Raw genomic sequence first — 18,586 nt, forward strand, 5'->3', positions numbered from 1 at the left:
GACTGATGACCATAGATGTTAAGTCCCATAGTGCTCAGAGCCATTTGCATTTTTTGTGACTGTAGTGGTGTAGGCATGGGAAAGTAAATGACTCTTCAGTGGTTGTGTGGGGTATGCGGTAGGGGTAGAGAGGTAATAGAACAGAGAGAGGGAAGTCTTGTACTTCAAGGTGGGTTAGGCAAGGACAGGAAAATGTCTGTAGGGTTTAAGAAGGAAAGATTGTGAAAAGAGGTGAGAAGTTGAAATAAGTAATACGATGAAGTTGCATAGGACTTTTTGGAGAGCTGTATACTGAATCAAGAAAATAAGTTTGATCTTTTGCTTCGGCTGTGAAGGATCACCCTTCGACAAATGTGGATGCAGACTGGAAAAAAAGGACAAGCACGAATTCAGGCATACTGTGATTACTTTCATTCTCAAAGTCCAAAAATGTGTAATGAGAATTATTTTTGGTGTGAATTCAACAAATTGCCACAGAGGTCTGTTCAAATACTTGGAAATACTAACTGCTCGTTGTCAGTGTATTTACTCCTTAATGGCATTTTTCATTAATAATGTACACTGCCGAAAAAAAATTAGCACACCTAGAAAGACGACGTCGATTTTGATCCGATAACGGCACATGCCACCTGGGGAAAAGTAGATGTGCTGATAAACGTTTCAACGTAGTCCGCCAACACGTAGCGGAGTAGCTTAGCTACCAGAGGCCGATCTGTGTCTACCCTTAACAAGGAATGCTCAGAGCCAGAAGGCTCAGTGTGATGCAAACGAGTGAAACAAACAGGCAAGCGCGCCACGGGGAAGCATTCGGGTTTCCTGCAGCCAGCTGAGCTTCTTTGAAAAGGGTCAAACTGTTTCCTTCCAAGTGGTGGGGTAGTCCTTTCGGAGAACTGCCACACAGGTTGGACGTGCTGTGTCAGTTGTGCAGCGATGCTGGTATCAGTGGTCACCTGAACATTCTCACGCCCGTAGACGAGGTTCTAGACGTCCGCGCAGCACAGACGCCAGCCAGGATCGCCTTATTGTAACGACGGCAGTGGCAGATCGTAGAGCTACAGCAGCACAGATAAGAGGGCTTGTGAGCCCAGACGCGTCAACACGAGCTGTTGCGAACCAATTATTAGAAGTGAAACTAAGGGCAATCACACCTCTAGCCCGTCTTCCACTCACGTAACAGCATCGACGTGCACCACCTGACTGGTGCCATTAGAAGATCACTAGGAAGATGGAATGGAACGCTGTGGTCTTCAGCGATAAAAGCAGATTCTGCCTGCACGCATGTGATGGTCACTGGCGTGTACGACGTAGACCTGGTGAACGGTGTCTTGTAGAGCGCGTTCGTCCAAGACACAGTGATCTCACCACAGGCCTTATGGTCTGGAGTGCGCTAAGCTACAGCACTCGTACACCTTTGGTGTTTCTGGAAGGGACGCTAACCAGCGCTCGGTACATTCTCAGGAGGGAGTAAACTAAATACGATAACCCTCCTTAGAAAGCAAAAGCAATAAAAAATTGTCATTTATCACAGAGCTTACGTGATATATGTTCACAAGTGGTTAAAGACAATGCTGCAATGAATAAAGATCTTAGGAATGCTAGCTGACGTCTTAGAAAGACAAATAAATGAGTAAAGAAAAAACACAAGTTTAGTCTTAAGCTTCTCATTGATGACGAGGCCTTTAGAGACGGAGCTTAAGGTGAAGATAGCGTAGGGATGGGGAAGAAAATCGGCAGTGTCCGTTTCAAAGGAACTCTAAGATACACTACAGGCCATTAAAATTGCTACACCAAGAAGAAATCCAGATGATAAACGGGTATTCATTGGACAAATATAATATACTAGAACTGACAAGTGATTGCAGTTTCACGCAACTTGGGGGCATAGATCCTGAGAAATCAGTACCCAGAACAACCACCTCTGGCCGTAATAACGGACTTGGTACGCCTGGACATTGAGTAAAACAGAGATTGGATGGTGTGTACAGGTACAGCTGCCCATGCAGCTTCAACACAATACGACAGTTCATTAAGAGTAGTGACTGGCGTATTGTGATGAGCCAGTTGCTCGGCCACCACTGACTAGACGTTTTCAATTGGTGAGGGATCTGAGAATGTGCAATGTACCAGGGCAGCAGTCGAACATTTTCTGTATTCAGAAAGGCCCGTAAAGGACCTGCAACATGCGGTCGTGCATTATCCTGCTTAAATGTAGGGTTTCGCAGGGATCGAATGAAGGGTAGAGCCACGGGGCGTAACACATCTGAAATGTAACGTCCACTGTTCAAAGTGCCGTAAATGCGAACAAGAGGTGGCCGAGACGTGTAACCAATGGCACATCATAGCATCACGCCGGGTGATACCCCAGTATGGCGATGACGAATACTCGCTTCCAATGTGCGTTCACCGCGATGTCGCCAAACACGGATGCGACCATCATGATGCTGTAAACAGAACCTGGATTCGTCCGAAAAAATGACGTTTTGCCATTCGTGCACCCAGGTTCGTCGTTGAGTACACCATCGCAGACGCTCCTGTCCGTAATGCAGCGTCAAGGGTAACCACAGCCATGGTCTCAGAGATGATAGTCCATGCTACTGCAACGTCGTCGAACTGTTCGCGCAGATGGTTGTTGTCTTGCAAACGTCCTCATCTGTTGACTCAGGGATCGAGACGTGGCTGCACGATCCGTTACAGCCATGCGGATAAGATACCTGTCATCTCGACTGCTAGTGATACGAGGCCATTGGAATCCAGCACGGCGTTCCGTATTACCCTACTGAGCCCACCGATTTCATACTTTATTACAGACATTGGATCTCGACCAACACGAGCAGCAATGTCGCCATACGATAAATCGCAATCGCGATTGGCTACAATCCGACCTTTATCAAAGTCGGAAACGTGATGGTACGCATTTCCCCTCCTTACACGAGGCATCACAACAACGCTTCACCAAACAACGCCGGTCAACTGCTGTTTGTGTATGAGATGGTTGGCCCTGAGCACTATGGGACTTAACATCTATGGTCATCAGTCCCCTAGAACTTAGAACTACTTAAACCTAACTAACCTAAGGACACCACACAACACCCAGTCATCCCGAGGCTGTGTGTGAGAAATCGGTTGGAAACTTTCCTCATGTCAGCACGTTGCAGGTGCAGCCACCTGCGCCAACCTTGTGTGAATGCTCTGAAAAGCTTATCATTTGCATATCCAGTATCTTCTTCTTCCTCTCGGTTAAATTTCGCGTCTGTAGCATGTCATCTTCGTGGTGTAGCAATTTTAATGGCCAGTAGTGTATTTTAAAAATCTCGGTATATCTGAATTGGATGTGTTAGTGCGAGTCTAGGGGTTTAACCACTGCGCCACTTCTTATAATAGTATTTTTGTTTATTTAACTGCTGGAATTCATTTTGCCTCGCACCTCACTCCGTTTGGGGTATGACTATCCAGGTTTCCTGAAACCAGTTTCCAGCCGGTAGCGACAACTTTGAGTAGGTCAGAAGAGCTGATTCGTTGCGGCAGTCCGTGTTGATAGAGTAGTGTCTCATTTCTCGAGACATCATGCGGACATGTCGATGAAGGAGTGGAATTTTAGTACTGGCAGGACGTAAGGGCGGGGCACAGGGGAGAAAAGTGATTACGGCTAAATGCAGTAGTCCATGCTGTTGGAGGAAGGAAATGACATCTCCTAGAAGAAAAATAAAAGAGAAAATATTTTGAGGCTGATGATTGCAGGATTTCATGTAAAGCGCTTTGGGTGATAGTTTAGGTCGGCTGATCAAATGATGATCTGGTGGCTGATAGTTAACGGATGTGGAGTGAAACAGTGTGCCCTATTGACGCGTCTGATTCCGCTCGTCCGCTATGCAAACTGCCTGACACCGCCATAGTAAGAGTACGTTCTAGTCAACGTTCATACCTCGTGCCGCAAGCACCCGCGCGACGACAAAAAGTGTGTACTAATTAAAATCGTTTCAGAGTGTGCGTGCAAAGCGCAAATACAATTCATTTAGTCCGGGAAGATATGTTGCTCTTTTCTCGGTGGGAAGTTTGTTTATTATCGGAATTGAGCTGCAACATTACCAAAAATGTCAATCTCCTAATAGAACTGGGAGAGAACGATTCGTGCATGGAGAATACTACGATCTTTATTGAGAGCTTGGGACTCAAGAGGATATTTTCTATGAATATACATAATATCGAAAGCAACCTCTGATTACGTATGGCGAGAGCACCCATAAAGTCACAAACTCGAAAAAAAAACAATAGGCACTGAGGAAATACTCCACCTGACGTTAAAGTAATCACTGGTATTTAGATACTGGAAACTTATTAATTTATTTTAACAAAATGCATTATGAAGGACGCGTTAGTGTAATTGCTAACTTAGTATGAGTTACTCAAAATTAACAATGGTATCAAACAGAACAAACAAAGGTTTATACATCTTTTTTTTAAAATACAGTTTCTTTTTTAAACATTCTTAGTAACATAATAATAGGACACAAAATGAAAGTACACAGATAAGCAAGATCGAATTCTGTTCCCATGATGAATCAAAGTTAATTAATGGCACAAGAACTTTCTCAATGAAATCTGTATTCATATTCTGGAGCAGGGGAAACGGAAACAGTTGTAACAGTATCGAAGGAACTAATTTCGTTAGGGTAAACACTGATTGCAGAAATCATGTATCAGTGGTACCTTCTGATGTTAACTATCGCGTATGCACAACATAATCACGCCTCTATCATGAACAATGCGAATCATCAGTTAAAAACCAGCGGAGGCACAGCTAAGGCCCCAGGCAGTGAGCTGTCCCCTGTGCATTCGGTGAATAATCCCCTAATCCACCGCGAAAGAGCTCTCATCATACATTTAGTGTTCTCAAGTAAACTCTGGTTGAACCGTATTCCAAAAAATGTTATCGACAGAAGCGCAACTTCTGTCTTCGCAAACTCAGGAATACAATAAATGTATTCGCAGTAGCGAATATGGACAACTATCAGCTGTATAATTGGTTGACAACAATGAAAATTTGCATCGTAATTCGGAATACCACAGGCACTGCAATATTGTAAGATAATATGTTCCAAGAGAGACGCTGTATGGTTGGTTGGTTTGGGGAAGGAGACCAGACAGCGTGATCATCGGTCTCATCGGATTAGGGAAGGATGGGGAAGGAAGTCGGCCGTGCCCTTTCAGGGGAACCATCCCGGCATTGGCCTGGAATGATTTAGGGAAATCACGGAAAACCTAAATCAGGATGGCCGGACGCGGGATGGAACCGTCGTCCTCCCGAATGCGAGTCCAGTGTCTAACCACTGCGCCACCTCGCTCGGTGGACGCTGTATGGGCTACGCGTCATGTGACAGGAACTTTCCAGAGAACACTCTGGGAGCCTCGAGGAATTTCGTGGAATATGAACTCAGAACATCTCGTGATCTGTAAAAGGCAGGTCTGACGTCAGGGAGAGTAGTTATAGCCCCTGGACGGGCGTCCCGAGCTTTAGTAATAGGCGAGTACTGAGTCGAGTCTAGAGTCTAGTTACGAGTTTACAGGCAGTGAGAGCCTGTTAGATAAGGCCGATGCTGCGCTGCCGTCATGTCTTGCTTTTGCATTTCAGAAAAAATGTTCAAATGTGTGTGAAATCTTATGGGACTTAACTGCTAAGGTCGTCAGTCCCTAAGCTTGCACAATACTTAAACTAAATTATCCTAATGACAAACACACAAACCCATGCCCGAGGGAGGACTCGAACCTCCGCCGGGACCAGCCGCACAGTCTATGACTGCAGCGCCCTGACCGCTCGGCTAATGCCGCGTGGCTACATTTCAGAAGCCTACTGAGTATAGATAGCAGTTGTTCCAATTTTAACTTCGTCTTAGTCGGGGCCAACTAACTGAACTCCGGTGTAATCATTGTCTAATATATTAAAACTTATCGTATTAATCGAATGACGTGGTGCAGTGGTTAGATCATTGGACTCGCATTGGGGAGGACGACATTTCAGACCCCCGTCCGACCATCCAGATTTAGGTTTTTCGTGATTTCTTAAAATGCCGGGATGTTTCCTTTCAAAGGGCACGGCCGATTTCCTTCCCCATCCTTAACACTATCCGCGCTTGTCCTCCGTCTCTAATGACCTCGATGTCAACGGGACGTTAAACCCAATATTCCTTCCTTCCTTCCTTGTCATATTAACATGTTCACCGCATTAATGAGAGTTTTGTTTTTCGCTGTGGGGCGTATTCAGGTTTTCCTTCATCTGGCGACGCTGCTTTTCCTGTTTGTCGACATAGGGTAGCCGTCGTATTCTAACGTCCTAGGCTACTACGTTTATATATTGACCTTCCATTTTTAAAGCGGTGTAAGTTCTTTCTTTTAAAACAACAAGAGATCACATAAAATCGTTTTATAATAAAATAACCACAAATTATGTAATATCTCATTTGTTTAGAAAGCTCTCTCGCTGAAGGGTCGCACAAAATTGTGTTCAGTTGTTCGTTGCGCCTGGCTAAGATACTGTTGTACTCCTAGTATAATTGGTAGAGTCGACCGTCATCCACCGGTGGTACACGTCGTCGTGAACGTGTTAAATCTAGTTCTTCTCTTGAGGCACCTAAGAATCTCCTCAGTTTCCAGCTGAGTTCTTATCATCTCAAAATTATAGCTTCAGCCTTGTGCATGTTAGCTTCTATTAGACATTACGACTCTAGTTGCGGACGTCTTGGAACCTCTCGCAGGACGCAGTCAGACTTACATGTCATGTTGTTTGGCCATGCGACGCGACGTTCTTCAGCTTCAGTGTACGTCCCATCAACTTCTCCCTCAGAAAAATTATATTCAGAAGTTCGAGGTTTCAGGGCGTCTTTCAGAAATAACATATCGCTAAAATATGTCCATTTTCTTGTATAATTACTGGTGTTTGGACTGATTTCAGTTCCAGAAGAGGTATTTGTATCTTTTTGAAGACATCTCTCATATGTTTCCACTTTATTTTAAGTGTTTATTTTGAAATAAAAGAGACCATTGTTAGTAACCTGCCACTTATGCTGTCAATACTAAGTTTATAATTTTTATAGCGTTTTATATTGCTAAAGGTTTTATCCTTTGCCTTTTTCCTCTAGTACATGTCTACCGGTTCGATTTCCGGCAATTTGTGTTCACTTTCAGGGTTTCACAAACAGCTGTAGAAAGCATTCTCATAAAAGTTTGTGAACCTGTTAACCTGTTTGGAAGACGTTTCATGAAAAGCCTTTGAAATTTCCAAGCACAAAGGACATCAAAAATATAGCTTAATTATATCTGGAAAAAGTACAAATTTTCATATTACTGTGGAAATCGTGATGAAAAGCATGTTAGCTTGAAAAAGCCACCTAAATCTGGTAGCATGTACAGCAACTATAAATACTTTTTCTGACTGAAATTAAAAATTTCGAGCAATTTATGTAGTTATGGAAAAGACAAAGATAGGGGATACACAGCAACACTAAATATCTCAAAAAACTTGTCGCTGGCAGACTGTAGTTGTCATCGGAAGAACAGCTACCAATTTCTGACGTTGTTGCACCTTACGTATTTTTGGCGAATGAAGCATTTGTCCCCACTACCTTCCTAATGCGACTTTAACCGCAAGGACAGTGATAAATGGCTCTGAGCACTATGGGACTTAACTGCTGAGGTCATCAGTCCCCTAGAACTTAGAACTACTTAAACCTAACTAACCTAAGGACATCACACACATCCATGCCCGAGGCAGGATTCGAACCTGCGACCGTAGCGGTCGCGCGGTTCCAGACTGTAGCGCCTAGAACTGCTCGGCCACTTAGGCCGTGACAGTGATAAAGCTTGAACGCTATTCAACCAGGAATTATGTGTGTCAGGAGTCTCAGTAGAATGCACTTTCAATATAACTGCTGCCAAGTTTCAGATTCTGCTGAAGGCTATGTAGAAACAACCGCTGGCAACGCAATAAAAATCGTTCGGACTGTTTGCCTTTTGCATAATATTATATTAGAAAAAGCCAGCTCTTTAACAACACCAGAAACTATAAACCAGCCTCAGATATTTACAAAAGTTATGGCATCAAGAGGAAACAATCGGACAATCAGTGCCGTTATTATTGCAAGACAGAACTCCTCTGCTTATTTCTTCACTAGTATATAAATTACATTTGTTGGTGTGCTGCAGAAGTGAATATTATTTCGTTAAGGTAGGAAATGTTTGTAATAAATAACAGTAGTTCAAATAAATTCTTTTCTATATGAATACTTATTTTCTTCAAGTTTCGCGCAATTGCCTCCCTCTCCTGGTCTTATTACAGACGATTTTTATTATTTTCATGTCTATTAACTCACGCAACTGGAGCGAGCGTTCTTCTAGGAATGAATGTTCTTCAGAAATCATGGAATTGTAGTTACTCGTTGTATACGTGCCCAACGACCACCCGATGAAAAAACAAACCAGTTTGTCTTTCAAATGGCTCTGAGCACTATGGGACTTAACATCTATGGTCATCAGTCCCCTAGAACTTAGAACTACTTAAACCTATCTAACATAAAGACATCACACAACACCCAGCCATCACGAGACACAGAAAATCCCTCACCCCGCCGGGAATCGAACCCGGGAACCCGGGCGCGGAAAGCGAGAACGCTACTGCACGACCACGAGCTGCGGACAGTTTGTCTTTCATTGCGCCGATCGGACGTAACGCTCGCGCGACAGTTACAACAGCCCCATGTGTACTGCACGTATTTCAATTGTAACTGTTCGTATGAGTGCGATGGCGCAATAGAAAAACAAACATGATTGATTGCGCGATTCGGCGACGCTACATCACGTGATCTACTTCAGTCTACAATAAGGACAGTTCCTGCTTCTCCTTCTACTTATCTTGCGAGCTAGCAGCGATTGTCGCTCTCCCGCTCGCGCAACGACCGTCAATGAAGACGTAGCCTTGAGTGCTCTATAGACTGATAACGTCTAGTGGACAGACATGCACACTGCCATATACGAGACTGCTGTGCCATATGAAATATATCTAGATAAAACGACCTCAAAGTGCTTCAGGTCAGGTAACGACAAATTTTTGAAACTAACTGTTTAGATGCGTCTCGGACTATTACTATTTTTTTTACTAAATCACGTTGAAGTGCCTTTCATTTTTATATAATCATGTACTGTTCATGTATGTTCATCAGTCTTTACTACCAAATGCGTTTCTCTGCACTGAGTGTCATTGCATGGACTGCAGTCTTGCACCTCGCAAATTAATGAACACACTAAACTCAGTTCAACAGAGTAAGAAAATAAATAGCTGCTATGAAGTCCGCAATATAATTCATGGAACAACAGATAGTAGGTCAATCGGATGGCGAGTAGTGAAGGCAGAGTGAAATTATGACGATTTACTTCCCTTTAGCCCGAATGGAGAATCTTCAAAAAAATCCTTCTGTGCAGACTGTATACTGATTAGCCAAAACCTTATTACGACCGACCTACTATCGATAGCAACCTGTCCAGGCGACAACAGAATTCCCTGGCGAAGAATGACTGCTAATCAGACACACGCACGGTGCATGTAGTATTAGCGAGAGTGCTGTCCGGTGTAAAATGGGGAAGGCGCGTGATCTATCTGAGTTTGACAGAGTGTAGATTGTGATTGCCCAGAGGCTCGGCACGAGCATTTCTGAAACTGCACGACGTGTCGGGTGTTCGAGGGGTGCTATGGTATCTTCAACACGTGGCGAAACCAAGGTGAAACCACGTCCAGACGTCGTGCGGTTGGGCGACCACTTCTCATTACAGATGTCGAACGTCGTAGGCTGGGCAGACTGGTAAAACAGGGCAGGCTGTGAACTGTGGCGGAACTGATTTCAGACTTTAATTCTGGGCAGAGTACAAGTGTGTATGAACGCACTGTGCACCGAACACTCCTAACGATGGGCCTCCGCAGCAGACGAACCATGCATGTGGCAATGTTGACACCACGGCATCGGTAACTACGGCTGAAATGGGCACATGACCATCAGGACTGGGCGTTGGCCCAGTGTCAGAGCGTTCCATGGTCTCATGAGTCTCGATATCTTCTTCATCATGCCGATAGGAGGACGCTGCTGCGTCTTCTTCCAGGGGAACAGCTCCTTGACACTTGTACTGTGGGAGGGAGACAAGCTGGCGGCGGCTCCATTATGCTCTGGGAAACATTCAAGTGGGCATCCATGGATCCAGTGCAGCTCGTGCAAAGTACCATGACGGCCAAGGAGTATCGTTCACTGATTGCGGACCACGTACAATACTTCTTGACGATCTTGTTTCCCGACGGCAGTGACATTTTTCAACAAGATAATGCGCCATGTCACAAGACCGGAAGTAGTTCGAGGAACACAGTGGCGAGTTCTAGTTGATGTGCTGACCCCCACCTGGCTAGATCTGAAGCCAATCGAATACCTCTGGGATGTGATTCACCGTGTCGTCAGAGCTCATCACCCCCTTTCTCGGAATTTATGGGGTTAGGTGACTTGCGTGTGCAGATATGGTGCCAACTCTCTCCAGTGACCTGCCAAAGTCCCATTGCTTCCATGCCACGACGCGTCGCTGCTGTTATCTGTACGGATGGTGGACATACCGGCTATTAGGTAAGTGGTCATAATGTCCGGGCTGATCAGTGTAGGTTACATACCGTCTGTAGCCACTAAGTCTTATTTAGACCACACGCATTTCACTTTATTTTAAAAAATCTTCTTTGGTCAATGTGACAATGTTTTTTTTTCTTACAAATCTATTTGGCAAGATCGTAAACAGTCCTCATGTTTTAAATTATTGCTATTAAACAGTATTAAATTACTATCACTACTCACGTTTTTATCTTGTTCCCCACTTCATTCCTCCTCCCCATGAACCATGGACCTTGCCGTTGGTGGGGAGGCTTGCGTGCTTCAACGATACAGATAGCCGTACCGTAGGTGCAACCACAACGGAGGGGTATCTGTTGAGAGGCCAGACAAACGTGTGATTCCTGAAGAGCGGCAGCAGCCTTTTCAGTAGTTGCAGGGGCAACAGTCTGGATGACTGACTGATCTGGCCTTGTAACACTAACCAAAACGGCCTTGCTGTGCTGTGCTGGTACTGCGAACGGCTGAAAGCAAGGGGAAACTACAGCCGTAATTTTTCCCGAGGGCATGCAGCTTTCCTGTATGATTAAATGATGATGGCGTCCTCTTGGGTAAAATATTCCGGAGGTAAAATAGTCCCCCATTCGGATCTTCGGGCGGGGACTACTCAAGAGGACTTGGTTATCAAGAGAAAGAAAACTGGCGTTCTACGGATCGGAATGTGGAATGTCAGGTCCTTTAATCGGGCAGGCAGCTTAGAAAATTTAAAAAGGGAAATGGATAGGTTAAAGTTAGATATAGTGGGAATTAGTGAAGTTCGGTGGCAGGAGGAACAAGACTTTTGGTCAGGTGAATATAGGTTTATAAATACAAAATCAAATAGGGGTAATGCTGGAATCGGTTTAATAATGAATAAAAAAATAGGAGCGCGGGTAAGCTACTACAAACAGCATAGTGAACGTATTATTGTGGCCAAGATAGACATGAAGCCCACGCCTACTACAATAGTACAAGTTTATATGCCAACTAGCTCTGCAGATGACGAAGAAATTGATGAAATGTATGATGAGATAAAAGAAATTATTCAGATTGAGAAGGGAGACGAAAATTTAATAGTCATGGGTGACTGGGATTCGATAGTAGGAAAAGCGAAAGAGGGAAACGTAGTACGTGAATATGGGTAGGGGGGAAGAAATGAAAGAGGAAGCCGCGTGGTACAATTTTGCACAGAGCATAACTTAATCATAGCTAACACTTGGTTCAAGAATCATGAAAGAAGGTTGTATACATGGAAAAGGCCTGGAGATACTAGAAGGTATCAGATAGATTATATAATGGTAAGACAGAGATTTAGGAACCAGGTTTGAAATTGTAAGACATTTCCAGGGGCAGATGTGGACTCTGACCACAATCTATTTGTTATGAACTGTAGATTAAAACTGAAGAAATTGCAAAAAGGTGGGAATTTAAGGAGATGGGACCTGGATAAACTGACAAAACCAGAGGTTGTACAGAGTTTCAGGGAGAGCATAAGGGAACAACTGACAGGAATGGGGGAATGAAATACAGTAGAAGAAGAATGGGTAGCTCTGAGGGATGAAGTAGTGAAGGCAGCAGAGGATCAAGTAGGTAAAAAAACGAGGGCTAGTAGAAATCCTTGGGTAACAGAAGAAATATTGAATTTAATTGATGAAAGGAGAAATTATAAAAATGCAGTAAATGAAGCAGGCAAAAAGGAATACAAATGTCTTAAAAATGAGATCGACAGGAAGTGCAAAATGGCTAAGTAGGGATGGCTAGAGGACAAATGTAAGGATGTAGAGGCACATATCACTAGGGGCAAGATAGATACTGCCTACAGGAAAATTAAAGAGACCTTTGGAGAAAAGAGAGCCACTTGTATGAATATCAAGAGCTCAGATGGAAACCCAGTTCTAAGCAAAGAAGGGAAAGCAGAAAGGTTGAAGGAGTATATAGAGGGTCTACTCAAGGGCGACGTACTTGAGGACAATATTATGGAAATGGAAGAGGATGTAGATGAAGATGAAATGGGAGATATGATACTGTGTGAAGAGTTTGACAGAGCACTGAAAGACCTGAGTCGAAAGAAGGCCCCGGGAGTAGACAACATTCCCTTAGAACTACTGACGGCCTCGGGAGAGCCAGTCCTGACAAAACACTACTATCTGGTGAGCAAGATGTACGAGACAGGCGAATTTCCCTCAGACTTCAAGAAGAATATAATAATTCCAATCCCAAAGAAAGCAGGTGTTGACAGATGTGAAAATTACCGAACTATCAGTTTAATAAGTCACAGCTGCAAAATACTAACGCGAATTCTTTACAGACGAATGGAAAAACTGGTAGAATCCGACCTTGGGGAAGATCAGTTTGGATTCCGTAGAAATATTGGAACACGTGAGGCAATACTGACCTTACGACTTATCTTAGAAGAGAGATTAAGGAAAGGCAAACCTACGTTTCTAGCATTTGTAGACTTAGAGAAAGCTTTTGACAATGTTGACTGGAATACTCTCTTTCAAACTCTAAAGGTGGCAGGAGTAAAATACAGGGAGCGAAAGGCTATTTACAATTTGTACAGAAACCAGATGGCAGTTATAAGAGTCGAGGGGCATGAAAGGGAAGCAGTGGCTGGGAAGGGAGTGAGACAGGGTTGTAGCCTCTCCCCGATGTTATTCAATCTGTATATTGAGAAAGCAGTAAAGGAAACAAAAGAAAAATTTTGAGTAGTTATTAAAATCCATGGAGAAGAAATAAAAACTTTGAGGTTCGCCGATGACATTGTAATTCTGTCAGAGACGGCAAAGGACTTGGAAGAGCAGTTGAACGGAATGGACAGTGTCTTGAAATGAGGATATAAGATGAACATCAACAATAGCAAAACGAGGATAATGGAATGTAGTTGAATTAGGTCGGGTGATGCTGAGGGAATTAGATTAAGAAATGAGACACTTAAAGTAGTAAAGGAGTTTTGCTATTTGGGGAGCAAAATAACTGATGATGGTCGAAGTAGAGAGGATATAAAATGTAGACTGGCAATGGCAAGGAGGGATCACAAATTTAGCATTGGAGGGCAGCGTGGAGGGTAAAATTCGTAGAGGGAGACCAAGAGATGAATACACTAAGCAGATTCAGGAGAATGTAGGTTGCAGTAGGTACTGGGAGATGAAGGAGCGTGCACAGGATAGAGTAGCATGGAGAGCTGCATCAAACCAGTTTCAGGACTGAAGACAACAACAACAACAACAACAACAACGACTGCATTCCTATCGTACTTCTACACATAGATGATATAACATAGTACATTGCACTACACAGAGAAGGTATATTTTTTCGTCTTCAGGTTGTGGAGGTCCACTTACATTTCGTCTCTTTTTTTTTATGCCGTGGGGTGTGATCGTCTTTTGTTTTGATTTTGTCATTGTTGTAGGGTCTGGTATTCCTCAGGGTGTGTGTTCATTTTTTTAGTGGTGTATATTACATACTGTTTTAAGAAAAATAAGGCATATGTGGTGGCGTGATATGCTGTAACTCTGGTGACTGAGTGCGTGAGTGAGTGTGATTTTATTCAGCTTTTTTTAGTGTGTGTGTGTGTGTGTGTGTGTGTGTGTGTGTGTGGTTGATAACGTATGTTTCGTCATTTATTATGTGTTTCGTATATTTGATTTCCTTTTGGATTTTGAAGTTTTCTTGTAATGTTATTTGTTACTCTGTCTGATTATTTTAATGTATGTTGTGGTAGGACGGTGGTTTTCTTGTCAGAGGTGCTGTGAGAATCTTGAATGGCTGGTGCCATATTTCCACGCTCTTTTATGCTCTTTATATCTCATCTCAAATGCTCCGTTGGTCAGTCCTGAGTACAGAGCATCACAACTGTTACACTGAAGTAGGTAAATGCCAGATTTGTTTATATACGTCAATATCATCATCCTTCTTTAAACATTTCGTTATAAGTAATTACTTTCGTAGGCCAGATTTATTTCTTGTTACTTAAGGGTGTTACCAATTCTGTATCAGTTTGCTTCCATGTGTCAGTGTGTACTAGCTTATCTGTTGAGATTTGATGTTGTGTCGTTGTTGTGTAGTGTATACTTGGTGTGTGGATATTGGTGACTGTTTAGTCACGATTTGACATTTCCTCGCATCGAGGTCTTAAGCAACTAACAGGAGGTGACCTACAAATGGAAAGGTTGCAACCATACTTTGCTGGGGAAATCGTCTTGTAACTCGCCTTAAAAAACTGAGGGAGGCTACAGAATATACAAATCAAGGTGCCCAGACAGGTGTGTGTTCATGGCATTTTCCAAATATGATCCGTCTGTCTGGACCACTCTAAAACCTTGCCGTTCCGATTGAATTATGAACAAACTGAGTTCTAGTATTAGAGCGTTAATAGAGAAAGTATTGAACATAAAAAAAGGCGTCACGAATCTGAGAGAGGCCTTGTACAGGGTGGTTATAATTAATGCGGAGCTGCTCACACAGGTCCAGTGTAGGCTGCAATTATCGTAAGGCAGCGAAACTTGGTAGATATTCTAATGCGCTAATGCAGAACCGATTTACGCTGGAAAAAATGAGTTCCAGTTTTGGCCACCAGGTGCTAATCTGGTGCCCTGAATGCAGTAAAGACGTACAGAAAGACGTTCCATATGTAATGGGTCAGGAACGGGACGTGGGCTGCTGTACAGCGTCATATCTGCATCCGGTGCCCAAAATTCGAACTAATGTTTTCCAGCATAAATCGGTTCCGCATTAACCCATTAGGATATCAAACAAGTTTCGCTGCCATGCGACGGTTACAGCCCACATTGGACATCTGTGAGTAGCTGAACTTTCATTATAACCACCTGGTACGTTACGAAAATCATGTAAAAGAGGGGGACCGTAGAAAATAATATAATAAGCAAAAGGAGTAATCAATACGTGCATAAAATCGGTTATAAGGAAGCCAAAAAGGAAAACCTGAGTAAGTAGAAAAACGAGGCAGTAATGCAACAAGGATAATTGTATTTACGTAGCGCGGATAGAGAACTAACAGAGGTATAGGAACAATACGGAGAAGGAGATTCACACTAATGCAGACCTGCGGAATTACTCACATGAAGCAGATACCTTTTAGTCAGCTTGAATGAAATATAGCATTCTCATAAGATATGGTTTTTACTTGGAAGAAAATAGGATAACAAATAACGAGTTATGATGTCGGTTAAAGCACTATAATGAAATTAATGGATCGATGGAGCAGAAATCGATGAAAAACAAATTGCATTAAATTACACTAATGAGTCAAAACATTATGACCACCTGCTTAATAGCTTGTTTGTCCGTCTTTGGAACGAAATACATCACTGAATCTGCGTATCAGGGATCCGACAGTCTGTTGGTTTGTGGAGGTATGTGGCATTAGATGTTAACGCACAGGTCATGTAAGTCGTGTAAATAACGGGCCGCTGATTTGCGTACACCGAGATGGCACCCGACAGCGACCTAGATGGGTTCCATAGGATTTAAATTAGGCGAAATTGGTCACCGAGTCATCAACGTGAGTTTACTATAATGCTCCTCAAACCACGGTAGCACGGTTCGGTCTCCGAGACACGGACAGTTATACTGCTGAAGGATGATGTCGCCGTCAGGGCAGACATCAAGCATGAAGCGAAGCAGGTGGTTCGCAGCTGTCAGCTTGTCTTCAGTTAGTCCTACAGGTCCCACCGAAGCGCAGGGGAATGTCTCCCATAGTACAATACTGCTCCCACCAGCCTGCGTCCGTGGAGGACTGCGGCGTTTGTGGAGACGACTATCGACCTAGTGTAGCAAAATTGTGATACATCCGAAGAGCCGACACGTTTCCATTGATCGACGATCGACTCCCCATGATTACGTGCCCACTGTAGTCGTAATTGACGATGTCGTTGGGTCAACATGTGCACACGTAGGGGTGGTCTACTGCACAGCTATATGTTCAACAGAGTACGATGAACGGTGTGTTCCGAAACACTTGTCCGTGCACCAACATTGTGCTCTTTCGGCAGAGATGCCACAGATCACCATCTATCCTACTTTACAGGTTCAGCGTAGTAATAATCTGTTTTTTGTCAAAATCGCTTATCCCAATGGATTTCTCTATTTGCAGCGCATGTTTTCGCTAGGGTGGTCCCCCGACCGTGTCTGTTCCACTTTCACACCTTTGTTACGGCACCACGTGCCCGCAACGCCAACAGGAGGCATCCGACGTCTCGGTGGTCAGTGGTCATACCGTTTTGGCTTATCAGTGTATATTACTCAAATAATATTTATATAAAAAAAATACTTAGCCATCAGTTTCTTATCTCCAATCAAATGTCACAATTCATTATCGGCCGGCTGGAGTGGCCGAGCGGTTCTAGGCGCTACAGTCTGGAACCGTGCGACCGCTACGGTCGCAGGTTCGAATCCTGCCTCGGGCATGGATGTGTGTGACGTCCTTAGGTTAGTTAGGTTTAAGTAGTTCTAAGTTCTAGGGGACTGATGACCTCAGATGTTAAGTCCCATAGTCCTCAGAGCCATTTAAACCATTTAAGCCATTCATTATCGTCACTGGTATTACAGTTATTCCAAATTTCAAGTGTCTTTTTATCTAATCAATTTTTCTCTCACAGTCGCAATTTTTCCTTTATACGGAAGAACCCACATTTTTAATTCGCCGATCTCTTACAGGGGCCTAAGTTATTGCCATGTTCTCATATAACAGTTTCATTTGTGTGATTATTCAGTTTCTCCCGGCGTATTTGTTGCTCGAACAGTCCACGGGTGTACTGTCGGTCCATAATGTCCAACGGGCACAATATTTCGGCGATCAGACATGTCGCCATCGTCAGGTGCGCTGACGAACTGAGCTCCTGAGGGCGGCCGCGCACCTGACGATGGCAACATGTCTGATCGCCGAAATATTGTGCCCGTTGGAAACTATGAACCGGCAGTATACCCGTGGATTGTTCGAGCAGTTTTATTTGTGTTACTTTGTTCCTACTCCATGAGTAGAACAAGCCATGCGGATAGAAATATGTGAAACATCAATTTAAAAAAATTCTAAGCCATCGGCTGCGAAAAAAGGACATGCACTTACTGCGAGGTAGAGCTATCCCATAGCCTTTGGAGTCAAGCAAACCGCCAACTTTGCGCAAGTCGCAGTCGAGTGCTGTTTGGTACTCTATAGTGGTGGACTCCATGAAGAAGGCGTAGTCGCCCTTCTGCTTCTTGACGCGCTCCACCCCCTCCATGTTGTCGTTGGTAAACACATCTGGGCGGGCCTGCTTCATCACGGTCCACATGCGTTGATACAGCGAGTCGTTCGATGTCTACAACATACAATACAAGGTGGAACTGACTGATTTTACAGCACTTATCAATGTCGCCAGTGTAGAGTCAAAGTGACATAGTGAATGAGACAGAGACGAGAAAAAAGACTAACGTTATAGATTTATATGCAGAACAGTGTTGTAAAAGTAGCAAGTATCTCACAACAGCAAGAGTTCTCATAATTACGAAACTGTAATATATTAAACAAGTCTTTTATTATTAAACATTGAATCCTTATTATGAATTTTTAGCCATTATCAAAATAACATGATATTAAAACCAAATTAACGCTCCCCACTTCTCTCTCTCTCTCTATTTCATGATGGATATATTCATAGTCATAAACTGTACATCAACTAGGAGAATGTGGATAGGTCAACAGTGGCAGTCACCCTTCAGATACCATTTGTGGCATCCAAATTCCCCTCTGCCACATCAATTCGGCGAACCTTATTGCGTTTGAAGCACGCAACTATCCATCCACTTGAGAGAGAATGGTGGCGAGATTGTTTTTACGGCTCTTGTGACACGTACGTCTACGGGTCACTGCAAACAAGCTAACTATTGCCAGCATATACAGGTTGATGTTGCTAAATGGGGAAAAA

The 18,586-nt window shown here is 43.5% G+C and overlaps 1 protein-coding gene across 1 annotated transcript in view; it reads right to left on the reverse strand.

Moving 5' to 3' along the window:
- The window catches only part of LOC124556294 (glutamate receptor ionotropic, kainate 2-like), a 414,191-nt gene that overhangs the window by 42,964 nt on the left and 352,641 nt on the right, over positions 1–18,586 (reverse strand). Inside the window, exon 12 of the mRNA XM_047130270.1 lies at positions 17,749–17,980. Coding sequence (XP_046986226.1) covers positions 17,749–17,980 — 232 coding nt within the window. The remainder of the gene's footprint in view (positions 1–17,748; positions 17,981–18,586) is intronic.

The sequence above is a fragment of the Schistocerca americana genome, chromosome X (assembly GCF_021461395.2).
Source record: "Schistocerca americana isolate TAMUIC-IGC-003095 chromosome X, iqSchAmer2.1, whole genome shotgun sequence".
Taxonomy (NCBI): Eukaryota; Metazoa; Arthropoda; class Insecta; order Orthoptera; family Acrididae; genus Schistocerca; species Schistocerca americana.